The sequence below is a fragment of the Sus scrofa genome, chromosome 7 (assembly GCF_000003025.6).
Source record: "Sus scrofa isolate TJ Tabasco breed Duroc chromosome 7, Sscrofa11.1, whole genome shotgun sequence".
Taxonomy (NCBI): domain Eukaryota; kingdom Metazoa; phylum Chordata; class Mammalia; order Artiodactyla; family Suidae; genus Sus; species Sus scrofa.
Window position 1 is genome coordinate 51,046,557 of NC_010449.5, and position 27,984 is coordinate 51,074,540.

Sequence of the window (27,984 nt, forward strand, 5' to 3'; positions counted from 1 at the left end):
TGCTGGATATTGTCCTCTGGAGTCTCATTTAGAGGCTAGAAAGGGCCTCTGTGAGTTATTCCATATATTATCTCAAAACCAAAACCCTCCAGTGGTTTCCTGAAGACTAAGACTCAAAGTCAAAGCTGGTGCAAATCAAGCCGAGTGATACATGCTGGAGTTAACAAGTGGTGTAAACCGCGGACCCCAGCACAGGGAATTCCTCAACGACAGCTCAAATGGGGACCACCCTGATAAACAGCAATTTGCATAATCTAGCAATATAACCTTGGGACGTGGATGAACAAATAGCTTTTTTTTAATTTAATTTTTATTTTATACTGGAGTATAGCTGATTTACAGTGTTAAACAGCTTTATAGGTTCCTTAAAAGATACATGAGGAGTTCCCGTTGTGGCTCAGTGGTTAACAAAACTGACTAGTATCCATGAGGATGCTGGTTCGATCCCTAGCCTTGCTCGGTGGGTTAAGGATCCGGCATTGCTGTGGCTGTGGTGTAGCCTGGCAGCTAAAGCTCTGATTTGACCCCTAGCCTGGGAACCTCCATATGCTACTGGTGCAGCCCTAAAAAGACAAAAGACAAAAAAAAAAAAAAATTAAGCTACATGAAATGTACCACTTGTTTGGAAGTCACACACTGGGACCTGCAAGTGGATCTTGCTGTTGCCACCATGGAACCTGAGAACTTCACGAGGGCCGCTGTCAGTGGAGCTCCTGGGGTGACATCTCAAGGTTGGGCTGACTCCCCAAGGCTCCCCTTCCTTCTCATTCAAAGAACTGTCTCTTCCCTTTTTTGAGCTGCCCCACTTACTCGGTCAAGCAGTTCCTCTCTCCTTAGGATTGATGGAGAGTAAGATTCAGTTTTCCTAGCTCCATAGCTTTTACTCTTATCTTGGAGCAGAAAAGCACAAAAGCCCTTCAATGTCTGGGTACCACTGCTAACAACAGCTCATCCTCCAGCCCCGGGAACCTTACTGCATATAACACTCAAATTTTCTATGTGAGTTCTCTCCATTGGGGACTTATTTGCTGTTTTCTTTTATCACTTGGAAAAATTTCACTTATTCATTTTTGGGGGGATGGGGGGTGGGATCTTTTCAGGGCCGTGCCCACAGCATATGGAAGTTCCCAGGCTAGGGACTGAATCAGGGCTATAGCCCTGGGCTACTCCACAGCCACAGCAATGCCAGATCTGAGCCGTGTCTGCAACCTTATCCACGGCTCATGGCAATGCCGAATTATTTAATCCACTGAGCGAGGCCAGGGATCAAACCCACGTCCTCATGGATACCAGTAGGGTTTGTTACTGCTGAGACATGACAGGAACTCCCAATTCCACTTATTCTTAAAGTTTCATCTTAAGGCCGCTCTTCCATGACCCTCTGACACTGAAGCTGATTCTTCCTCTGCAGACCTTTGAACATACTGACATGCCCAATTCCATCTTCAGAAGGGTCCTGGCTTGGTCCTGGCCCTGCCATTTAACCCCAGCTTCTGGTTCATTCTGTTACCCACTGTTTCCTGGGGGAGACCCTCTCATTTTGAGATAACATTTGAGACAAGTTCCAGGAGACTCTTTGGCCCCAATTGTTGGCTAGAACACTGGTTCTTAACCTTGGCTGCACTTTAGAATCATCTAGGGAGCTGTAAAAAAAAAATCCCAATTCTCAGGCCATACTGCAGACATATGAAATCAGACTCCCTTAGGGTGGTGTGGGGCAGGGTGGGAGGTGATGCCTGGGCCCCCTCATGATAATAAAATGACTCGAGTACATTATCTGTCTCATGAAGATGAACACATGGGTGCTGAGTTATCAAATATATAACTAGAGTGAATAAATGAATGAAAAATAAGAAAAAAAAAACAAACAATCTGGGCATTATCCGTGTTCCTAAAAGTGGTTTTCTGACTCAGTGGGAAGCCCTCATATTTTTAAATAAATCTCGGACATTGAATTCAAACAAAATTTCCTCTCCTTCAATCCCCACCCTGTGTGGGTCCTGTGGGCCCCACTCTCTCATGAGGAACGCACAATGAGAGCAAACGGGTGAAATGAGTCATCCCAGGGCTTCTGCATATTTTCCATAAGAGGGATTCCTCCAGCCTCCACAGCTCTCCTGTGCTCTCCACCCATGCACAGGGGTCTCACAGCATAAAGAGCGAGCAGTTGAGACCCCTGGGGACAGGGAGCAAGTGAGGGCCCTTCTCATAGGATAAGCAGATGTGACTGGTGTGAGGCATGGGCTCTTACTGCCTTTTAACAAAAGCCCACCCCCCCCTTTTTAGGGCCACACCCAAAGCATATGGAAGTTTTCAGGCTAGGGGTCAAATTAGAGCTGCAGGTGCTGGCCTACACCACAGCCACAGCAATACCAGATCCAAGTCTCATCTGCGACCGACACCACAGCTCATGGCAATGCTGGATCCCTGACCCACTGACCAAGGCTAGGGACGAACCCGTGTCCTCACGGACACTAGTTGGGCTCATCACTGCTGAGCCACCATAGGAACTCCAAGCCCCCCAGTTGTTCACTCCGGCTCTCAGGCACGTCTGAGAAGCTCTGCACCAGCCACTCTGGCTCCTGCTCTGACAGCATGCCCAGAATCGAAGAGAGCACAGCGCCAGCCAGAGGCACCACTCAGAGACTCGTGCGAATGAAGCAAATTGTTCTATTGGAAATATGACCTTTGAAGATCACTGGGAAAAGACATGAAGTTGTAAAGCAAAGAGGAGAAACCCAGTCCCTATCCCCGGGATCACTGCAGATCTGCTGTATACAGACCAGCAAGCTCCATCAGGACAGTCAGGGCCATGCTATTAACATCACAATTTAGGTAGGCTTAAGACATGGAAGCAACCTAAATGTCCATTGACACATGAATGGATAAAGAAGATGTACATACACACAATGGAATACTACTGAGCCATAAAAAAGAATGAAAGGATGCCATTTGCAGTAACACGGATGGACCTCAAGATTGTCACACTAAGCAAAGTAAGTCAGAGAAAGACAAATACCAAATGATATCACTTATATGCAGAATCTAAAAAACAATACAAATGAATTTATTTACAAAACAGAAACAGACTCATAGACATAGACCAAAAACTTATGGTCACCAAAGGAGAAAGGGTGTGGGAGGGATAAATGACGAGTATGAGATCAACAGATACACAATCCTATTCATGAAATAAACAAGGATTTTCTCTATAGCACAGGGAACTATATTCAATATCTTGTAATTACCTATCATAGAAAAGAAGCTGAAAAATATATGTATAACTGAATCACTTTGATGTACATCTGAAACACAATAGTGTAAATCAACCATACATCAAAATAAATAAATAAATAGATAAATCAATCAATCAATCTGTGTGTGTGTGTGTGTAATATTGTAAAATATTGGCTAATTCTTAGTGGTCTCAGGTGAAATATAAATGATCTGATCTTAAAATTTTTGGCTTCTAGTTTGCAAGGCCTTATTGAACTTATCCTTAAAAATGAAAAAAAAAAAAAAAAGGAACATGTAAGAACAACAGTAAGAAAGCAAAGTTCAGAGCTCTAGTTCCATTTTTGGGTTATAGTAGCAATAGAATTATATTTATGTTCAGCTGATTTCAATTTTGTAAGTAATATCTAGTTTTTGACATGCATAAAACAATTAGGTGGGCTTGGAGTTCCCATCATGGTGCAGTGGAAAAGAATCTGACTAGGAACTGGGAGGTTTCGGGTTTGATCCCTGGCCTCGATCATTGGGTTAAGGATTGAGTGTTGCCGTGAATTGTGGCGTAGGTTACAGACGTGGCTCAATTTGGCATTGCTGTGGCTCTGGCGTAGGTCAGCAGCAACAGCTCCAATTAGACCCCTAGCTTGGGAACCTCCATATGCCATGGATGTGGCCCTAAAAAAAAAAAAAAAAGGTCAAAAGGCCAAAAAAAAAAAAATTAGGTGGGCTTAATAACTCCATATCAGATATGTGGCAATGAGAAAACCATGGGGGCAAGAGCTATTTTAAATCTGATATAAGGTATTATTGTGGAGAGGTTATGTATTAGTTTGGAAGCAGGAACCTGCCATGGGTCATAAGCCCTACTCTAGTGTCCCAATTGGTGGCTTTCAAACATTACTAGTAGCAGAACCAATTCTTAAAAAAAACAACAACTTTTTTTGAGGAGTTCCCATTGTGGTTCAGTGGTAACGAACCCGGCTAGTACCCATGAGGATGTGGGTTCAATCCCTGGCCTTGCTCAGTGGGTTAAGAATTGAGTGTTGCAATGAGCTCTGGTGTAGGTCGCAGATTGAGCTGTGGCTGTGGTGTAGGCTGGCAGCTACAGCTCTGATCTGACCCCTAGCCTGGGAACCTCCATATGCCACACCTGCAGCCCTTAAAAAAAAAAAAGAAAAACTTAAAAAAAACCCCAAAACTCTCTCTCTCTTTTTTTTTTTTTTTTGTATATGAGGAAGTCTAATCTACAAAACTGTAAAATATGTATATGAGGAAGTCTAATCTACAAAAACATAGTTTAACAAAACTTCCAGTTAAACTATGTTTTTGCTGCGGGAGAGGGTAGGTAGGGTTGAAAGGTAAGATGGGGGGGGGGTCCTTGATAAAGCTCCATGTAACCTACAATTTGAAAACCATTGGTTTATCCACGGGTCTGTTGCTGGTGCATAGAAGAAAGACCTATGTTTATTTGGAAGACAGGGAATAAACCGGCACAACGTGACATCACATGATAACAGGCCTCGTGGTCAGTTGTTTTTACCATGTGAAGGGGTGAAGGTTAACACAGGGCTGGGTGTCTGTAACGTTTTCAGGACAGAAAAATGTATTGGTGGAACTGAAGACAAAAGCGTCTCACTGATGACAGGACTGGCCCACAATAGCTGTGGCCCGAATGCTTCAAGAAATGGGGACACTCAGTATATGCAGACACTGCAGCCCAATAAGTATGGAGTTTGATAGGTACTTGAAAAGCCCTTTCTGTTTTTTCATTTTGCATATCTAGCTACCTATTCCAGCATTTCTCTCCACTTTTCAACTGTATGGAGATTCATGTTTCCTTCAAATGGGAAATTGAGATTGGTGAAAGCTAGCCAAGACATGGAAACAACCCAAATGTCCATTGATAGATGATTGGATTAGGAAGATGCGGTACATATACACAATGGAATACTACTCATCCATAAAAAGAACAAAATAATGCCATTTGCAGCAACATGGATGGAACTAGAGAGTCTCATACTAAGTGAAGTAAGTCAGAGAGAGAGACAAATACCATATGATATCATGTATATCTGGAATCTAACATACAGCACAGATGAACCTTTCCACAGAAAAGAAAATCATGGACTTGGAGGACTCGTGGTTGCTGAGGGGGAGTGGGAGGGAGTGGGATGGACTGGGAGCTTGGGGCTAATAGATGCAGACTATTGCCTTTGGAATGGATGAGCAATGAGACCCTGCTGTGTAGCACTGGGAACTCTGTCTGGTCGCTTATGATGGAGCAGGATAATGTGAGAAAAAAGAATGTATACATGTATGTGTAACTGGGTCACCTTGTTGTACAGTAGAAAACTGACAGAACACTGTAAACCAGCTATAATGGAAAAAAATAAAAATCATTATACAAATTAAAAAAAGAGATTGATGAAAGATGAGAAGAAAATCATCTTTCAAGGAGCATTCAGAATAGAGCTTCAGTGGATCTTCAAAGGACAGACAATTGGTTTATGAATGAGTCTTCTTTTTTTTAATCTGCCAAATCAGTAATCCAAAGATGAGTACAAAGAGGTTTGGAGCAAGTATGTCAAGGACTAGGTAAGGCAGTGGAGCGTCGTTACCAGACAGTGCCTGATTTGCCTTGTTCCTTTTCTGCTGCTGCAGTGATGGTGGAGGCAGGTGTCAAGGTGGGGCCTCCCTTCACTGGGGACAGAATGGGCACACGCAGGCAGAGCTTTAGCCTAATACTGGCTGGCATCCTGCAGGCTTCCAAGGGACCAGCCTCTCAATGGACCCTACCTTGATCCTAGACCTCACACCATGGGTCGGTTCTCCAGTGAGGTTGGGCCCTGGCTGTTGCCTATACCTGAGCCCCTGACACCCCGTCCCCAAGCTGCAGCACTTCCTAAGTCCTGCCTCAGACCTCTGCTTTGACACTCTCCTTTCTGGTTAGATCACCTGGGTTCCCATTCTGCTGTCTTAAGCCCAGAGCCTCCTTTCTCTCTCCGGTTCCTCTGGAATCACAGAGACCTGGGATTTAATCTTAGTTCCCACACTTGTTACATGTACAGACATGGGTAAGTAACCGCACATACCTGACCAGGTTTACCCATTAGCAAAACAGAGACAATGCACCTCATAGGCTATTCAAGCTGACACATATTAGTTATCTAAGTTGTTTTTGGTGATGAGTGCTGATGGTTTTTCAATATATTTCTTACTGAGCTGCTGCCTGTCAGCATATACTCCCTAGCTCTTTGCAATGTAGTTTCTGTGTTTAACTCACCTCTATGTGCCAACATCCAAGCCCTAGCCTTGGACAACTATGTCCCTGATCCTTGATTAATGACACATCTGTTGCTAAATGCCAGATATGCTGCTCTCTTTTGGATAAATCAGAGGCATGGGATTTTATTTTATTTTTTAAGGCTATTTATTTATTTATTTGTGTGTGTGTGTTTTTTTTGCCTTTTCTAGGGCCGCTCCCGTGGCATATGGAGGTTCCCAGGCTGGGGGTCTAATCGGAGCTGTAGACGCTGGCCTACGCCAGAGCCACAGCAACGCGGGATCCAAGCCGCATCTGTGACCTACACCACAGCTCACGGCAAAGCTGGATCTTTAACCCACTGAGCAAGGCCAGGGATTGAACCCGCAAGCAACCTCATGGTTCCTAGTCAGATTTGTTAACCACTGTGCCACGACAGGAACTCCAAGACTTTTTAAAAGTTAATGTATAGTTGATTTATGATGTGCCAATTTCTTCCATACAGCAAAGTGACCCAGTCATATGTATATGTACGTATACACTCCCTTTCTTCTATTATCTTCCATCGTGCATGGAATTTTAAGTTAATATCTTGAGTGACGGGTGCCACCATCCAATCCATGACTACCGATGAAATCCCAGCTCAGTTTATGGTTTTCTGCAGTTTCTTTCCCCTCCAACTTTTGCATCCATGCTGTGGGCAGAATGCTCTTTCTAAACCACAGACTGGCTCACACCATTGCTCTACTTGAAACTTTTCTTGTCTCCCCCACCTCTAGTAAAAGGAAGTCCAAGGGTTTTAGCATGACATTCAAAGCCCTTCACAACCGGTCCCAACGTATACTTCCAAACCCACCTCTTCCCGCTCTGCCTACATCCTCCACTTTAAGTCACATGGATTTGCTTATGGTTTTGCAAATAAGCCAGGAGCTCTCAAGTTTCTATGCTCCTGCATATATGCTGTTCCAACCAAAATGGGCCTCTGTTTTGTTCCAAGTGGTTCCTTTCGGTTCCTCCTTTTTGGTTGCACTGTCATCCCTTCTGTAAACCTTCTCGGATCCTTTGGGAGCCTTAACTCTTCTTTCCTTTATGGGTCTTCATAAAAACTTAAGATTTTTTTCATTTGCTATATCATAGTTTCCTTGTCTGCATAGCTGTACAAACCAGATCTTATTCATCTCTGTACACTAAGGAACGAGCCTGGGCTTAGAGGGTGTTTGGTGGATGCTTGCAGAATGAGTGGAAAGATGGATGGAATTTACAACCATGTGTGACTGATTGACTGAGTGCAGGGTTAAGAAGGAGGATGGTGGAGGAAATTTCTATATTACGACCAGAGGTAGGAAAAACAAGGAAGGGGGGGATAGGCTTTCCTAGTGGGAGAAGTGGTTTTAAGTTTAATTTAAGAATATTGCAAGGATTGTATGAAGTATTAAAAAGAGGAAATCACAGTCCAGAAGACGGAATACACTTCAAAAACTACAGATGAAGAAAAATCAATTAGTTCTAATTTAGAATATGGCCAGAAGTACCAAAATGTTCAGTTCATAAAATAAGAGTAAGCAGATTATCCTTAGGTTTTTCTTATTAAGTACTCTGAAAATTATATGCAAAATTTATGGGAAAATGCATTTTTCTGGAGACAGTATTTTTGGGGGAGGGCAGGGCTGGTCAAAGGGATTCATGACTTAAAAATGACAAATCACTGCCATTAAGTTCCATAGTATATCATGTAAACCAACAGCTAATGGGGGAAAATAACTGTCAGAGAGACAAGGCTATGCCAGGAATTTAAGCACACAATCTCGCTGTACAACAGACATTTTCTCAAAATCCTCCCCCTGTAAGGGAAATTATTAGAGCCAGTAAAGAAAGCTAATAATTCAGTACAACATCAACAAAACCCTAAGTATATTCACAGTGCTTTAACCCTAAAAAACAAAAAAACAAAAAAACAAAAAAAAAACCCTGATTAAGAATATACTTTTAGGAGTTCCCGTAGCGGCGCAGTGGAAACGAATCCGACTAGGAACCATGAGGTTGTGGGTTTGATCCCTGGCCTCGCTCAGTGGGTTGAGGATCCGGCGTTGCCCTGAGCTGTGGTGTAGGTTGAAGACATGGCTCGGATCTGGCGTTGCCGTGGTTGTGGTGGAGGCCAGTGGCTACAGCTCCAATTAGACCCCTAGCCTGGGACCCTCCATATGCTGCGGGTGTGGCCCTAAAAAGACAAAAAGAAAAAAAAAAAGAAAGAAAGAAAGAAAATACTTTTAAGCATATGTAATCTGTTTCTTCTGAAGCTGACTACCATCTCTTAGATATGAAAGACTTTCCTTCCCTTTACTCATCTCCTGGAGCACGAAGCACCTGCTTCTCCCTAGTTAAACCCTTGCAGATTCCTACCGCCTACTTGAACACACACAGCATGAAGTTAATTCTGTATCTTCTACCTGTTTATTTCTCCCCATCCTTTCCTGTCAATGAGGAGCTAAAAATGACCTGGGTATAGAGCTTAAATCTCTACCACTGGTAAGTCTGGATTTTCTAAAAGGCAGTGTGTCTTATTTGCTCTAGTTCTTATTCAAGTAATAAATCATCACAGCTATAGTTCTGTCCCCAAACATTTCTTTCTTCTTTCCTCTCCCAAGGGCACCCACAATCCTGACATTGGTATGTGTGCTTCCCATGAATGTTTGTATATTTTTGCCGTGAACTGATACACTCATGAACAATGCCTATGGTTGTGCGGTAGGTTTTAAAACTTTATATGCTATTATATTGTGACTATTGTGTGATTTTAATGATATTTAAATACTATAAAACTCATCTCAAAGTGCACATTCCAGTGATTTTTTAAAAGTATATTCATAAAGTTGTGCAACCATCACTCCTAATTCCAGAACATTTTCATCACCCCTAAAAGACACCTGTGCCTATTAGTCATTATTCTCCATTCTCTTCCATTTTCCTCTTTTAGCCACTGGCAGCCTCTAAGCTGTGTCTGGGGATTTGTCTATTCTAGACATTTCATGGCTATATAATCATATAATATGTGATCTTTTGTGTCTGGCTTCTTTAACTTGCCATAATCATTAAATATTCCATGTTTTAGCATGTATCAATATTTCATTCCTTTTTATGACCAAATAAAATGTCACTGTATGGATATGCTACACATTGTTTATCCATTCATTCACTGATGCATATTTAAGTTGTTTCCACTCGCTGGCTGTCATGAATAAAATGGCTACGAACATTCTGGTTTTTGAGTGAGCATGTTTTAATTTGTCTTGGGTATAAATCTAGGAGTGGAATTGTTGGGTCATATGTTTAACTTTTGGAGAAATTGTCAAACTGTTTTCCAAAGGAGCTCCCTGATTTTAAATTCCCACCAGCAATGCATAAGGCTTCCAATTTCTCCAACTTTTCATTAAGACTTTTATTATCTTGTAGATTATAGACATGCTCATATGTGAAGTGGCATTTCACTGTGGTTCTGATTAATATTTCCATGATGACTAATGACACTGAGCATCTGCTCATGTGATAACTGGTCATTTGTAAATTTTTTTGAGAAATGTCTACTCAGATCATTTGCCCATTTTCAACTAAGTTATTTTTTTTCTTTACTTTTTAAAAATTGAAGTTTAGTTAATATGTAATGTTGTCTCAATAGATTATTTGTCTTTTTATTGCTGAATTATGAGTTCTTTTAAAATTCTGGATACTGTCTTATCAAATATTTGATTTGCAGATCTTTTTTCTTATTCTGTGGGTTGTCTTTTCATTTTCTTGACAGTGTCCTTTGTAGCACAAGAAAAAAAAAATTAAGTTTGAAGAAGCCCAATTTATCTGTTTCTTTTGTTACTTGTACTTTTTGAGCCATTGGCTAAGAAATGATTGGCCAATCCAAGGTGACAGATACACATGCCTGTTTTCTTCTGAGAGTTTCATTTAGGTCTTTAATTCATTTTGCTTTAATATTTGTATACGGTATGAGGTAGGGGTTCAACGTCATTCTTTTGCCAGTGCATATCCAGTATAACCAGCACTATTTAGTGAAAAGATCACACTTTCCCCCATCAAACTTTCTTAGCACCATTTTGGAAGGATTGTGTTTTAAAGATTTATCCATGTTTAATACTTGCATCTCTAATTTATTCATTTTATAATTGTACACTATTCCAGCAAATCAATATGTTATCATGTGTCCTCTCTCCTGATGAAAAAAATTTACTGTTTCTTTTGATTCTTTTTTCTTCTCTCTCTCTCTCTTTTTTTTGGCGGGGGGGTCTTTTTAGGGCCGTGCCTGCAGCATATAGAGGTTCCCAGGCTAGGGGTCAAATCGGAGCTATAGCCGCTGGCCTATACCACAGCCACAACAATGCCAGATCTAAGCCGCATCTGTGACCTATACCACAGCTCATGGCAATGCCGGATCCAGGGATTGAACCTGATCCCCATGGATGCTAGTCAGAATCATTTCCGCTGAGGCATGATGGGAACTCCTTATGTTTCTCTTCTAATCTCTCTCTCTCTCTCACACACACAGTATTACAAACAAAACCGCAGTGTACATTCTAGTAATCCTTTGTGCCTTGCTACAATGGCTACATCTACAAGGAGAATTCCTGGTTTTGAGCATTTTTGAACTGTTCACATTTTACTAAACTGTTCTCTATTGTAGTTCTTCCAAAATACACACTGACTAGCAGTGTATGAGATCTTATTTTTCTATATTCTTGCCAGTCCTCGATAGTTGGCAAGGTAAACTCTAAGTTTTGCTAGTCTAATAGGTATGAAGTGGAAACTTACTTCTATTTTAATTTCTTGATTACTAGTTAGAATGAGAACATTTTCATACACTTATTAGGATTTCACTTTCTGAGAACTACTTGTTCATATCCTTTGCTATTTTTACTTGGGGTTGTTACTTACATTGATTCATAGAAACTATTTATATATTCTGGATAGTGTATAACAAATATTTTTGCCAATAATTGTGGCTTGACCTTTAAATTTGTTGATAGTGTCTTACAGGGTCAGAACTTTTAAATTTTAACATAAAAAATTTTTATCACTTTGTAATAATAGCTTATTGAAATATAACCCACATATCATAAAATTCACCCTTTTAAGGTATACAGTTCAGTAGTTCTAGTTTCTTCAGAGTTGTGTAACCATCATCACTATCTATTACATCTTTCATGTTATACTTTGTACTTCTTGGACGCTCCCCATCCCCAAATCATAAAGCTATCTCTTTTATTATAAAAGCTTTTCAGATTTTAGGTATTTGTTAGAATTTATTTTGGTAGAGTTGTTATATATATTTGTCAAAACAAATTATCTTTTTACCATTGTTTAATAGTCCGTCCTTTATTGATTTTTGATGTGCTGCTATTAAACACTTTTTTTCATATATGCTTGAATCTGCTGTGGGCTATATATTCCATTTATTTGTCTATGTATCTGCCAATACCACACTGTTGGAATTATTCTAGCTTTATAATAACTCTTTATACCTGATAGAGCAAATCTGAACTACCTTGTTATTCTTCAAAAATGCTGGAGCTATTCTTGGTCAGTTGCTCTTTCATATAAATCACAGGATCAATGTGATAAATTCTAGCAATCCTGTAAGGCTCTTTTCTTAAATAATTGGAATCACTCTGAATTTAGAGATCTGAAACTTTGACATTTTCTTGGATTTTCAATGTAGATAATTAATTATACTGTCTGATCTTTTTTTTTTTTTTCCCTTGGCTGACCTTTTTTATTTTTATTTTTTTGGCTGCATATGGGACTCCTGGGCCAGGGATCAGATCTGGGCCACAGTCATGACCTAAGGTGCAGCTACGGCAATGCCAGATCCCTAACCCACAGTGCCTGGCAAGGCACGCAACCTGCCTCTCAGAGCTCCCAAGATGTCACCACAGCAGGAACTCCCACCTCTGACTTTAATAGGAAAGTTTTATAGTCTCACCATTCAAGTGAGCAAGATGTTTGCTATGGGTTTTTTTTTTTTTTTTTTTTGATAGGTACTTAAGTTTAAAAAAAGCCAGGATAAGGATGATCCCTTCTATTACTGGTGTGCCAAGAGGTTTCAACATTGTTTAATAGTCCGTACTGGGACTTATCAAATGCTTGTTCAACATGTGTAAGATGATCACTGTTATCTCCTTAGATCTCTAGGGTAGACTGGAGATGCCCCGTCCAGATGGCCCTTCAAGGAAGGCCTTGGTATCCCAGCTGCTGCCTGTTTTCAGCTGTCATCTCCCTAACAGTTTGCCTCAGCTCTCCAGAGAGCATGCCCTGCTTGGAGAGGGCCCCTTCTAGTGACTGATGGAGGCAGCTGCCTGAAGGCCTGGCCACTGGAGGTCACCGTTAGGTAAGCCTGATGAGCCATGCATGCTTCGAGCTCCCCTGGACATGGCAAGGCTTTGTGGGCTTGTACCACAGACCTCCTTTGCCCTTTGTCCCATCCTGCTTGCTCCCTCCCTTCCACAGGGACCCCTTACACCACACTGCATCTTAGTGTCTGCTTTCAGAAGAGCCAACCCATGACAGCCTTCTTAAAGTATTTTTTTTCTTTTTTCTTTTTTGTCTTTTTGGGGCCACACCCATGACATATGGAAGTTCCCAGGCTAGGGGCTGAATCCGAGCTGCAGCTGCTGGCCAACACCACAGCCACAGAAACATGAGATCTGAGCCTCATCTGCAACCTACAGCACAGCTCAGAGCAATGCCAGTTCCTTAACCCACTGAGCAAGGCCAGGGATCAAACCTGTGGTCTCATGGCTACTAGTTGGGTCCTTTACTGCTGGGTCACGATGGGAACTCCAAAAGGAGGTATTTTTTAACTGTTAAAAAACTTTGCATTCCAGGGAAAAACCCTTCTTAGTTATATACATTTCAGTTTGCTAATATATATTTTTAAATTTATTTTCCTCTGTGTTCATTGCTAATGTGTCCTTTGTAAATCCTATGTATGCCAGCTCCCTGGTAGGAGGCCAGGTGAAGCCCGTAGTGGTAGAACCTTTCCCCCTGAGGCAGGTATGTACCTATGTTCTGTAACTAGCATTATCAGACATTTCTGTTTGTTCACTCATTTTTAACTCTGAGGCATCTTCAACTCTCCCAGAGAATTTTACTTTGCTCTAAGGAGTAGTCGTCAGCACATTCTGTGTTTAAGACAAGTTCTACACTTTTAGAGCTGGGCCACTGGTAGTATTGGCAGTGCCATCCATTTGGGGTTCACCATCTTTCTGGCTCAACCTCATTCCAATCTGTGGCAAGAAGATTTCTTAGAGACTAAAGAGGAGTCCAACACATAAGAACACTTCAGAGCAGAGACTTGGGTCAGCTGCACCTCTGACGAGCTTAAGGAATAAGAAAAACAAGCAACCGAATACACACGTAACAGAAAATGACAGGATAAGTAATGTTCTTACTAAGCATTAACACAAGAAAAAATAAAATATGCAGCTACTGATGTTTACTGGTCATTTTCCTCAGATGAGCTTTCCTCTCTTACCAGCAGGGGGCAGAGAAGGAGCAGTTTAAACTATTCCACAAACCCCCACCCCCTATTTTTTTTTTTTTTTAAGGAAAATCCCTTATTTTCCTTTTTAAAATTTTAATTTTATTGGAGTATAGTTGGCTTACAATTCCTTCCCCCCTCCCATTTTTAGAAGAAACTTTTTAAAAAGAATAAGACAAGCCTCACAACTTAGAACTTTTAACCCTTAGAAACCCAGATTTTCAGGTTCTATAATTTGACATCTTTATTAGAAATACCATCTAAGAGCGACTAGGGAAGTCCCTATTCATATCTATACCACGTAGGTTAAATAAAACATATTTGGCTCTAACTGTGAATCCGATCAAAACGTATGAACACATAAGCTCACTCTCCTGAGTAGAAAACATTTTGAGGGCAACTGAAAATGAAAGAAAAATTTATACATGCCACTGACTGACAGAAATAATCTTAATTTGCACTATGAAAATGTAATTGCATAAAGCACTATTCATGTTTGTAAACGTTACAACATCCTCGTCTACCGAATGAGGGACTGGATTAGATGATAACCAAGGTGGCTTTTTCCATTCGCAGGGTGTGCCTCCTGTTTCAGAGATGAGAGTAGCCTGCACATGTAACTCAGTAATGGTCATATACTAGCTGGAGACACAACCAAGCCTCTCAACCCTTGATCAACTTCACCACGGCTTTAAAAAGATGAATCTTGGGAGTTCCGTTGTGGCTCAGTGGTGATGAACCCGACTAGGATCCATGAGAACGAAGGTTCGATCCCTGGCCTCAATCAGTGGGTTAAGGATCCAGCGTTGCCGTGAGCTGTGGTGAAGGGTCGCAGATACAGCAGGATCTGGCATTGCTGTGGCTGTGGTGTAGGCCGGCAGCTGAAGCTCTAATTCGACCCCTAGCCTGGGAACTTCCATCTGCCCAGGGAAGCCCTAAAAAGACCAAAAAAAATGAAGCTTCATCAAAAGCTAAGTTAACTATGGTTTCTGCCCATAAGAAAACACACTTCATTGGCTGCAAGGCTTTATTTCAAATGGCACATAACTCAAAAGGAGGTGTTTGCTTTGAACAGGAAAGGACTTCTGATGAGTTCCTGGGGTACAGTCCACAGGGGATGACTGCCAGGGAACGAAAGACCAAGCCTGGTCCTAGGAAGAGCTGAGAGCGGGGGAGGGAGGAGGCAGATGGATGGAGGTTCTCAGCACAAGGCCCCAGGGAACAGGGCTCAGTGGAGAAGGGTCTGCAGAGTCAGGGAGTGGTCAGAGACGGCCCACGTGCAGACTGGGCCAGGCCAGAGGAGAAACCCAGACAAGTTTAATGGTCTTAGCTGGAGGCTCCACTCGCAAAAATCAGTTTCCACTCAACCCACTCCCTGACTTAACAATAGCAAATAATATACCACAATCCTTTCGATGGCTCATCCCGCTGAGAGCCGGATTGTAAACTCTTGTGGGGAAGTAAGAAATTTAGAAATAATGTTAAAAGTTGAGGTTTCTCTTAATAGAAGTCAGATCTGTTTTGCAGAATCCTCTGCAGGTGTAGGGCTGTAGAAACTCTAGACATTTGCGGTTTGGCAACTGCGGAGTTCCGTTCTGCTTTTCTCCTTGCTATGGCCAGAGAACGCTGGCCGTTCTGTAATGGTAGGTGTGTTTTGCCAGAAAACTCACATATTTGTGGGTGGAGTCAGTTGGGAGGCTGGAGGGATTTTTTTTTTTTTTTTTTTTTTCCAAAAATCGGCATAGGCCAAACACTGCAGGGACTTCCAAGGGGCGAAAAATAATACCTTGGGGGTTAGCAAATTTCCACTGTTTGGGGAGCCAAGGGGTGCAGCCCTGGAAACTGGCAAGTAACTGACCATTCCAGGGGAGGGAGAGCCCGAGAGCCAGAGAGCTGTGTCCTAGGATCCCGCGTTACATGCACCTTCACCATGGTACCGAGAACAGCAATTATGGGTCCTCCTGGTACCGGGGGCTCTCTGGCCGCAACGAGATTCATCTTAATTGGCTGCCAATATAGGTACTCCATTAGAACTTGCAAACCAGGCACATGTAGTTCTCCAGAGAATGAAATCAGTGCACAGCAAATGACAGGCATGTGCAAATTTACCTTAAAATAGTAAGATCTTCATGTTGAAGAGTTTATAGGTCTCTCTGAAAAACTGATCAAAGCTATCCACAGAGGCCCCCTGTCCCCCATAAGCTGTATGTGTGTGTGATGTATCATTACTGATCTCAGTTTGGGGATGCATGGACCCAGGATAAGACTCAAGAATCTGTGGCTTAAAGAGGCAGAAGAGCCCTAGCTTAAGACAAGGTTGGATTGCAAATGTTATTTCTCTTAAAGGATGAGCCATTTAGAAAGAAGGTTTATCTGCTATTGTAAACAAGGCAGAAGGAGCCACAGAGGCATAGACTGGTGATGCTCACCCAAGGGCGGTCCAGGATAGAGAGTTTAGGTAGGGGATCTTGACATTCCCACTCTCCGACCTGGCCTTCCCTAGCACGGCCTTTGTCAAGCTGGCGGGCACAGTCACTGCTTTCCAACAAATCCCCTTGCTCTGACTCCACACTCATCAAGCAACCGCCTGTGAGAAGTTGGCCTTTTGTGCGGATCTGCTCACAGGAACAGAGTGTATTGGTCTTGCCAGTGTGAACAGGCCAGTGGACAGGGTGGGTCCTGTGCATGGTCCTCAGAGCCCTCACGGGAATGAATGGACTGCGTTTTACACACTGGCCTCCTGAGCTGGTTGGTGGACATGTACCCTTGAGAGATAGACCCTCTCTCAGGGTGCTGGAAAATCAGAGTTTTAAGCCTAGAGGGCTGTCCACATCACCAAGATGCCAGCTGGTGACTCCTGGCCACCCTGGGCTGGCCTCGTGCCCTCCCACCGGTAATGACCACACTCACCTTTTACAGGACATTGGATTGTCACGTTTGCTCGCAGGGGTGCCTCCACAATGCCTCCAATCACGACGGAGAGATGGCTGTGCTCTGGTCTGGTGATGTTTCTTTCAATAGATAAGATGACAGGTGCCTCTTAAGTCAAAGGAAGCAAGAAACTATGTTAGGTTCAGGCTTTTGCACTTGGCCAGCTGTGCTGCATTCGGTAAACATTGCTGAGCCCTGTGAGAGCAGGGGCAGAAGCCTGCTCTCTCTGTATCCCTCATGGTAACCCACAGGGACCAGCACATTCATAGCCCTGAGGTGCTCAGGGGATGGATGGACACATTCAAAGACAGATTTACGAAGATGCTCTGCAAGAAGCATACGCAGACGAGGAGGATACCTTGGTTTTATAACCAAAATGAAAAGTCCTCCTTGACAATTGGGAAAGGAAGGGATGCCAAAGGTCATGAGAAGGAGCCCTGGCAGGGCAGGAAGAACATCTCTGTGTGTAGCCTTGGATGAGTTACAGCAGGACCAAAACACACCAGGGGTAGAGATCACCTGACTCTTTTTTTGGGGGGGAAGGAAAATTGGAAAGAAACCTACATCAAACTTGCATGCGAAAAAAAAATTAATAAAACAAGATCACAAAGAATTAGGAACTCACTCAATAGTTATTTTCCTGGATTTTAAGAACCATGTATTTTTACCAGATTCATTCATGAACTCACTCAGGAAATATGCTTTGTGCCTGAGCTGGACAGTGGGAACACTGCATTACCAAACAGCCATCCTCACTCTCATCAACTGACATTACCAATCAGGGTGATGGGTGCTGAGTCAGAGAAAGGCCCTGGTTGGCCAGGGGTGGGTCAGGGAAGGTGCTATTCCTCTACCACGGAACTATTGCCATGGTTGGTTTCCCTCCTCCACTATTAGCATGTGAGCTCCTGGAGGGGGTGACCACATTTCCCTAAGCTGTTCTATCACCTGTGCTCAGTCCATGAAACAATAGCAACATCTAGCCGCTTGGCAACCGTGTATTCTGGAGAAGAGGATTTGGGAACCGCCATGTTTGGGTGACCAAATGGTCCATTCTTCTCTGGAGTGCTGGGGGCATTGAAACGCTATCCTGAAAATTGAAAAGATAGGAACTTTTGGGCTAGGAGAAGGCTGTAGTTGTCACATGTCCTCTGGCCCCTGAGGACCTTGCACCAGCTGCCCTATGGATCTGGACTGTTCTGGGATGGCCTTAACAGGGGACTTGAGAGCTGCGAGAGAGACTTCTATTCTTCCCAGGACTTCCAGAACCTTAGAACTGATGTTTTCTAGAAAGGAGCCAATGCTCAAAAGAAAGAACAACCGAGGAGGACCAAGACAGAGAAAATCTAGGTCTGAAGACCCCACCTTGGGAATGCAGCCAAGAGAGGCACTTAGCATCAAGCCATACAGATTCAAGGTAGCTTTAAAATCAACTGGTCCAATCTCCTCAATTTATAGATGTGATGCAGCGGCTACAAAGCTCAATGCTTAGTTGTCTAAATGCTGGATTGTAACCCCTGATGTGTTCCTCTCCTCATCTTTGTTTGAGCCACAGATACCAGAAACTACTTTTTTTTTTTTTTTTTTTTTGTCTTTTGTCATTTTAGGGCCGCACCCGTGGTTCCCAGGCTGGGGGTCTAATCAGAGCTGTAGCAGCCAGCCTACACCACAGCCACAGCAACATCAGATCCGAGCCGCATCTGTGACCCACACCATAGCTCATGGCAATGCTGGATCCTTCACCCACTGAGCAAGGCCAGGGATCGAACCCGTATCCTCATGGTTCCTAGTTGGATTCGTTTCCACTGTGCCACAACGAGAACTCCAAAAACCACATTTTTAATCCCAGAACATGAGCTTGCCACAAGGAAGCATTGCTTACAACTTTTCCACCTAAAAACACTCTTTCAGGAGTTCCTGTCATGGCTCATTGGAAATGAATATGACTAGGATCCACAAGGATTCAGGTTCGGTCCGTGACCTCGCTCAGTGGGTTAAGGATCTGGTGTTGCCAAGAGCTGTGGTGTAGGTTGCAGATGTGGCTTGGATTGGGCATTGTTGTGGCTGTGGCATAGGCCAGTGGCTACAGCTCCAATTCGACCGCTCACCTGGGAAGCTCCATATGCTGCGGGTGTGGTCCTAAAAAGATTAAAACAAAATACTGCATCATAATAAAAACAAACTTTAATATTAAAATGACTTTGTCTACCTCCTGGTACATTAATTTACAGGGACAACTTCCCAAAAGTGTTCCTAAGGATCAGTAGGTATGCCATTGGGAGGTAGCCACTGTTAAAGGACGATTACTCTCTTTTGTTGGCTGGTGGCACTTTAAAAATGAAAAATCCATACTATCAATGTTTCCCATTAAACCCTGTCTCATTCATTCCTAATTCTTAGAAAGTGAGCTCTAGAGCAGCTGTTTTCAAAGAGTGGTTCTAGGGCCAGCAGCATCGGCATTACATGGGAACATGTTAAAAAGGCACATTGGGAGTTTCCGTCATGGTGCAGTGGTTAATGAATCCAACTAGGAACCATGAGGTTACAGGTTCAATCCCTTACCTTGCTCGGTGGGTTAAGGATCCGGTGAACTGTAGTGTAGGTTGCAGATGTGGCTTGGATCCCGCGTTGCTATGGCTGTGATATAGGCCTGTGGCTGCAGCTCTGATTCAACCCCTAGCCTGGGAACCTCCATATGCCATGGGAGCAGCCCAAGAAATGGCAAAAAGACAAAAAACAAAAACAAAAAAACCCCCACAAACAACAAAAAACAAAAAAAAAAACACATTGTCAGACTTCATCCCAAACCTGCTGTGCCAGAACCTCTGGGAATGGGGTCTAAAGATCTGTGTTTAACCCCTGTCTCCCGCACTCCAAGCTGATTTTTCTGCAGGCTGAAGAGTGAAAACTGCTGTTCCAGAGTTTAATAGTAAAAGCAAAAACCAAACACCAGGCATTCCGGGTTTCAACAACATGCATTACCTGCATACAGAACAGACGAACTTTCCACATCCGAACCGAGATGATTAGCTACAGAACATCCATATACACCTTGGTCTTTCTTTGTAGGTTTCTGTATCTGTATTTTCCCCATTCCATCCAAAATGACTCTGTAGAACAGTGAGAAAGGACATGTTCATGTAACACATTAATGGCTCTAGAACCACAGCAAGTCGCAGAGAATGAAGAAGGCACAATTACTGACTTTGGGCTGGCAAGGAGCCCAGAAGATAATCTCTGCCTCAATGCAGAAAACTACAGAGACTGGAGAATGGACAAGTCTTTTTTTCTTGGCTGAACCTCATTGAAATGGTAGACCTGGACTGTGCTTTAAGATTCAGCCTTCCCACCTCACCTCGCACGCGAATAGACTTTTTGGGATAGACGCAGTACTTTATCTACCATGTTTTTAAGAAGACAAAGAAGCAGACAGATCTTGCTGGATGTTAAGCCCTCATTTTCTGTCCCAAACCTTCCTAAAAAACTGCAGACGTGGATTTTTTTCAGTTCAGATTTTCACACTGGACAAGAGTGGACCTGTGAAGAATCAGGGCTACACTGTAAGAGCTCCTTATGGCTTCCCGATTACTGATATTCACAAACACCTGCATATAAACACCACTCTGAGAATCTGAGTTGGTCAGGTGTATCCTCACAGGTGAGACAATTATTCAGGGAATGGAAAAGAGTCCTTGTTCTGCTTTAATTTTTTTTTCTTAATGATTTGATGCTGCTTCGAGATGGTTGGGACCAGTGGTCCACATACTATTTTTTTCCTGCCCCTTCCCACTTTAGAGACACAAAGAATACAGACTGTTCTGACCACTAAATACTGTTTCTTCATGAACTGGGCCACTTCATTTCCTATCATTTCACATTGCTTGCTCTCCCTGGGCTCCAGCCATAAGGAACCTCTAACAGTTTCCAGGACATTCCATGATCTTTCATCACCCTGAGCTTCTGCATATGTTGTGCACTTTATTTGGAATGCCCTTCCCCACTTCTGGCAAACTCCGACTTACCCACTGAGTCCTGGAGCAAATGTAATTTCCCCTGTAAAGCTTTCCCCAATACTCTTAAAGTTATCTCTGCCCTCTCTGGGCTCCTTCTGCTCTGGTTCATATATTTATTTGATGAAATATCTTTTTGTTCTTGCTAGATTGTGATCTTTTCAAGAGCAGGCACCAAATCTTATTCACAGCTGTGCATTTTCAATGCTTAGCACAGTGCCTTTATTATATAGTAAGTTTTCAAAAACATTTGATGGCTAAATGGATGAATGATCAGAATAGAATAATGGTTGAAAGTAAATGTATTAGGAAGGATGCAAGCTCCCCTGCAGCCCACAAATGAAATATACAAAGATGGGCAGAAATTAAAATAGCTGAACTGTCTAGAACAAAAACAGGAATATGGTAGACGTAGCTATTAGCAGGGCTAGACTTTCACAGTCAAATCCCTATTAAGTGGCCCAGTTTTACATACATATATATATATATATATTTGTGTGTGTGTGTGTGTGTGTACATATGTATACACACACATACACAGTTCATATACACATTATTTATATACATAGACATTATTTGGGTCACTTTGCTGTACAGCAGAAATTGACACAACATTGTAAATCAACTCTAATAAAAGCATTTCAAAATAAGATATTCTATCAAAAACATCCCCATTAAGGAATCAAGAACCAAACCATAACCAACCACTCTACTTAAAAAATATTTATCCACTAAAATGTTTTCTTAAATTATTTCATATTTCTGTTTGTATGATTTAGCAATTCTCAAATGATTCCTTTGGTTTTTTAGCCTCCATTTAACATCACCACGAGAAATCGCTGAGATGAGAAACAGCCGAGCACCCACGAACATCACAGCCAGGTAGAGCCACCCAGCATCCCGGGCCTTTAAGGATATTATCTTGGCTTCTGCTGCACAACCTTCTTCTTTTTTTGGTCTTGATCATTATATTTTATTTTGAGGGAGAAGGGGGAATTGTGAGGTTGTTGACCAATTCTTTTTTTTAAAATTATAGTTGATTTACAATGCGATGTCAATTTCTGCTGTACAGCACAGTGACCAAGTCATACATATATTGCACAACCTCATTCTTAACTTGAAGAACTGACAAAGCTGATCTTTCCATAGACATCATCCCCAGTGAATCCACCCACAGCCTTCCCTTCTGGCTGAGATTTCTTACTCAGCTGGCATCTAAACGTACTCCACGCCTACAGTTTCCTCTTATGGGAGAGAGGCCCTCAGAAACATAATTCCATTTCTGAATGACTTCAACTGAAAAGATTTATGAGATTCAGAAAAATATACCTAAAGGTGAGAACCTTTGTTCCATAAAGGAAATTAAACATAAGTTGAAAAAAAACTGAACTAGGTAAGTTTGAGGGAAAAAAAAGGAAACAAAAATAAATCTTTAAAAAATTCTCCTAAAAGATTAAAAAACAAGGAGTTCCTGTCATGGTGCAGTGGAAATGGATCTGACTAGGATCCATGAGGACATAGGTTCAATCCCTGGCCTTGCTCAGTGGGTTAAGGATCTGGCGTTGCCATGAGCTGTGGTGTAGGTAACAGATCCGGCTTGGATCTGGGTTGCTGTGGCTGTGGTGAAGGGACAGCAGCTATAGCTCTGATTTGACTCCTAACATGAGAGCTTCCATATGCCATGGGTGCAGCCCTAAAAAAGCCAAGGAAAAAAAAAAAGATTAAAAATAAAAACTTTTAGTAGTCACATAGGATTGCTTCAATATCAAACGGTTGGTCCTTAACATATGCAGAAACACACTTAAGTAGGTTGTATCATGTCAAAACCTTTTTGCATGATCTCTGGGAGTCTCAGGTTCAGAAACTAATGTTAATTCCATTTAAATAAGTCAAACTATCTAAAATCAACTCAGTGCAATAAACATTGACTTAAACTGACCATGCTCTTCTACCCCTCTGTAATATTTTTTGGCAAGAGGTCAACTGGTCAACTCAGCCTCTGTTTCCTTAAAATTTAGAAAGTGAAATTGTTGAGTGGTCTTCCAAGGGTGGCCCATGCACCTCAGGGGTTCATGAGATCAAAACTACTTTTTAAAAATTTTGGTATTTATTTTTTATTACTTAATGAATTTTATTACATTTATAGGTGTACAACAATCATCACAACCAAATTTTACAGCATGTCCATCCCAAACTCTCATATAATAAATGCTAAGCCATTATTTGCCTTTTTCACTGGGTAGATCTTTGCACTGATAGTAAAAGCCGTAGCGGGTAAAAATGTTGGCACTTGAATAGAAACCAAGGCAGTGCCATCAAAGTTTACCAGCAGTCACTGCATTCTTGCTACCACACATTTGCAGTAAAAACAAAATTGCCAGTTTTCCTTAAGAATGTCTTTTTTTTCCCTTCTTTTTTGGCTACCCGCGTGGCATACGGAAGTTCCCAGGCCAGGGAATGTATCCAGGCCAGGGATCGAACCATCGAACCGGTGCCTCCACAGAGACAAGCCAGATCATCAATCCACTGTGCCACAGTAGGAACTCCAGGAATGTCTGTACTGAAGCAGCAGAACTTATTAATTTTACTAAATCTCAACCCTTGATATATGTTTTTAACATTCTGGTCGACAAGACAGAAGTACGCACAAACACTTCCGCTGCATGCCGAAGTATGTTGGTGTGATTGATTGAATTGCTAGTCAAACTCGCTGCTTTCTTTTTTTTTTATGGAATACCATTTTTTACTTGAAAGAATGACTAACAGACAAACCATGATTATTCAGGCTTGGGTTATTTGGAAGATAATTTTTTAAATGAACAAAAATGAGTTGGCCGATTCAAGAAAAACAACTGACAATATTTGTGGCTGATGATAAAATTTGAGGTTTCCAGTGAAAATTAAAATTTTGGAAAATCAGTAATCTTCATTGTGAGTTTGACTGAGTCCCAAAACTCCAAGCCTTTTCTGAAAAGCTGGGTAGTAATATTAAAGAACAGATGTATATTTTATGTTATATAATGAACCATGTCAACATTTCGGAAGACACATACAATTCAGTGAGCCAATATTTTCCAGGTGGCCAATATATGATGTTATACAAACTTGGGTAGTTAAAAGATTTGTTCAAAGTGCAAGATACACCAATGGATTTCAGGAGTTCCCACTGTGGGTCAGCAGTAATGAACCCAACTAGTATGCATGAGGATACGGGTTCAATCCCCGGCCTGGCTCAGTCAGTTAAGTATCCAGCATTGCCATGTGGTGTAGGTTGCAGATGAGGCTCGGATCTGGTGTTGCTGTGGCTGTGATGTAGGCCAGCAGCTACAGCTCTGATTTGACCCCTAGCCTCGGAACTTCATATGCCATGGGTGGGGCCCTTAAAAAAATAAAATAAAATAAAACCCCAATAGATTTCATTGTAACAGAGTACCAAAATCTCATTAAAAATGGTTTTAGATCTCACATTCCAACTAACCTTTGACAAACTACCCCTTGCCCAGTTTTAGTGTAGTATTAAAGAAGAGCCACGAGTACCTGAAAAGGCTATGCAGAAATTCCTCTCCCCCCAACTAACATATTTGTTTAAAGCCAAATTTTCTCTACAAGCTTCAATCAAAACAATACATCAAAACAGATTGAAAGTAGAAGCATTTAGGAGAATCCAGCTGTATTTTATTAAGCCAGACATTAAAGAGATTTGCAAAAATGTAAAACAATGCCATTATTGATTATTTTTTTAAATACTGCTTTTCAAAAATTGTCATTTATGTGAACATGAATTGGGCTTATTATTGGGTTTTTTTTTCATTACTCAATGAATTTATTACATTTGTAGTTGTGCCATGATCATCACAATCCAATTTTATAGGATTTCCATCCCATACCCCCAGCGCATCCCCCCACCCCCCAAACTGTCTCCTTTGGAAACCATAAGTTTTTCAAAGTCTGTGAATCAGTATCTGTTCTGCAAAGAAGGTCATTGCGTCCTTTTTTCAGATTCCACATGTCAGTGATAGCATTTGATGTTGGTGTCTCATTGTCTGACTGACTTCACTTAGCATGATAGTTTCTAGGTCCATCCATGTTGCTAAAAATAGGGCTTATTATTGTTATCTCTAAATGGACTAATAAGTAGATATCTTAAATGTTTCATGGTTTTATTTTCTAATGGGGTAAATAAACATCTCTAGATATAACACACATAAACAAAAGTTCTTTTGGCTTCTTGTTACTTTTTTAAGTTTAAAAGGGTCTTAACACCAAAAGATTTGAGACCTGTTAACTTAGTTGATCTGAAATATTCCACTTCAAGAGTACCACTTCACTACATTCTTTTTTTTTTTCTTTTTTTTTCCTTTTGTTTTTTTAAGGGCCACACCTGCAACCTATGGAAGTTCCCAGGCTAGAGGTTGAATTGGAGCTACATCTGCTGGCCTACACCGCAGTCACAGCAATGCAGGATCCCCAACCCACTGAGTCAGGCCAGGGATCAAACCTGCATCCTCATAGATACGAGTCAGATTCGTTTCTGCTGCACCACGATGGGAACGCCCCAAAACTTCATGACATTCTTGTCTTCAGAGTTCCAGGCCCCAACATTTAAAAATTAGATTTCTTCTATCTTTCCATTCTAAGACATAGCCTAATGCCTCATTCTAAAAATTGGATTTTATCTAGATTGCTTTCAATGTTTCATATATTAGGTGATGCAAAAAAGACATGGTAAAAATAAAACCTGCATTTAAAGTACTTTATGGTTGGCAAAACCATTTAACAGACTGCTGTTTTGTTCGTGCCTCTTAACAATCCCTAGAAACAGATGAGGCGCAGCTTGAGCTCTTAAATGCAAATTGAAAGAAAGCAAAACATCTATAGTCCTATGCGTACAAACAGCAAGATTTGGAGACAGTAATGAACACAAAAGTGAATTAATATTTCTGTTATTCCCTGTTCCTTTATGTAAAATGAATGAAGTGTGCCATTTCTGCACTGACATACATAGATATCCCCCCAAAATAATGTGACTCAATATTGTGTTTTGAACATCTCAACACACTTTGATCCTTACCATCTTATGTTTGGATTTTATGACATAAAAAACTGCATGATATGGAAAATTCCCTTATGTACTCAAGCTTTCTACCAAAGCTATTATTTGCCTGATCTTCCAACATCGCTGGCAGGATTCAGGAGACATGGTCCCTGATTCTGACTGGCCATGAATTAGTCATGAGATTCTGCTTCTCAATGACCTCATCAGAGAAGCATTAACCCCTGCCCTGCCACAGGGCAGGGTTGGTGGGAGTTCAAATGAGACACCATGTCGCCTAGATGGGGAAGGGCGCAGTAAATCCTGATTTGCAATTCCTACGTAATGTAAGATCACTGCAAGTAGGCTTACTTTTTCTTTCTTTTTTCTTTTTCTTTTAATTTTATTTTTGGCTTCCCCACAGCATATGGAGTTCCCGGGCTGAGGATCAGATCCGAGGCACAGTTGTGACCTCTGCCAGATCCTTTAACCCACTGTGCCAGGCAGGGGATGGAACCTGTGTCTTGGTGCTTCAGAGACACCACCAATCCCACTGCACCACAGCCAGAACTCCAGGCTTATGTTTTCAATGGCTTTATATTGATTTTATATTTAAATGCCAAGTGCCCTGCAAAGAGAGCGTCTATCGTGTTTAAACTCAGTCTTACCCTCTCTAGTCTTGCATCCCACCTACACAACAGTGATGGGGCAGTCCGGTTTTATTTTCAGAATTCCAATGCATATGTGAAAAACATACTCTAACATTTTTGAGTTTCTTTCCTAAAGAATCCTGTGGAAAACACATTCCTAGGAGAAGGAATTTGAAAATATTTTCCAGAAAACTGGAAGAACCATTAAGAAGGTATTACCAAGGGCACGCCGCATTTGCATCTGACTTACTTTGCTGAGGGCTGCAGCGATGCTCCATCTTTGGTCCACATATACGTGGCCTCACTGGGGGTATCGAGCTCACACAGTATATTGATGACCTCGGTCCTTCTTGTAATGTAAACAGTGTCTCCAATCCTTGCGTTCACTGTTTTATTAAAGGAAATCGAGGTGGGCTGGCTTTGCCTCAAGAGGACAGGTCCCTTCGGCTTGAACGTCAGCTTGCCTGAGTCTTTGACATTCGAGCTTTGGGGCACACTTCCGGTCTCCCCCCTTAGGTGAGCCGCCGGAGGGGCTTCTTCCGGGATGCCCCTCCAGGGCGCATGTGCCGGCGCCTGCGCCTTAGCTAACTCGGCCACCAGGTGATATATCACCTGCGACGCAAGGTCATCGCTGACCTCTCCGGTTTCTATGAGCTGACTCATGTTTCTTATCATTTCATCAAACTGGGCGGTATCCATGCTGTAGGCTCCTTGTTTAACTGCCGCCTCAAACTGCTTATTTTTAAACTCCCAGGAGTTGGCGTTTCCTGCGGAATTGCTGCAGTGGCCCAAGAGGGCCCTCAAGAGAGGCTGGTTATTAATCTGGCCATCGTCCAGATACAGCTCGTTTTTGGTACTCCACATCTGCCTCATTTTATGCCACGTGGCTCCCAAATTATTGGCTTCATTGTGGTCCATCCCAGGATATTCCATCAGGTGCCCCCTGAGGGCTGGGGGTGCAATGAGCCGGTTGTCGGTGCCAATGAGCTTGAGAACAACGGTCTCTTTGGCAGAGCCTGCAATGCACTGATACGTGCCGATGTCGGGGGCTGTGAGGCTGTGGATTTTCAGTGAGCCTGACTTGGTGATGCCCAGGCGTTTGGAGTTCTGCAGACAACGGCCATCCTTCTCCCACTGGATCAGAGATTTCTGGAATCGTCGCACTGGGCATTTGATAATCACAGATGTGTTGGGCAGCAAATAGGCTCTGCTACCAACAGTCAGGTTAATGCGCTTCTCTTCCCTGGTCTGGATATAGACCCTCTGGACCCCGAGGATCTGAGGACCCTGCTCACCAAGTTTTGTCTTCACCTCTGGTTTCATTTCTA

At 42.2% G+C, this 27,984-nt stretch overlaps 1 protein-coding gene across 2 annotated transcripts in view; it reads right to left on the minus strand.

Annotated features, from left to right (window-relative positions):
- The window catches only part of ADAMTSL3 (ADAMTS like 3), a 357,500-nt gene that overhangs the window by 40,201 nt on the left and 289,315 nt on the right, over window positions 1-27,984 (minus strand). For both annotated transcript variants that reach the window (XM_021098873.1, XM_021098874.1), the window contains exons 21-23: window positions 26,907-27,981; window positions 19,947-20,074; window positions 16,944-17,072 (exon numbers count right to left, since the gene is read on the minus strand). In XM_021098873.1, the coding sequence (XP_020954532.1) occupies window positions 16,944-17,072; window positions 19,947-20,074; window positions 26,907-27,981 (1,332 nt within the window). The remainder of the gene's footprint in view (window positions 1-16,943; window positions 17,073-19,946; window positions 20,075-26,906; window positions 27,982-27,984) is intronic.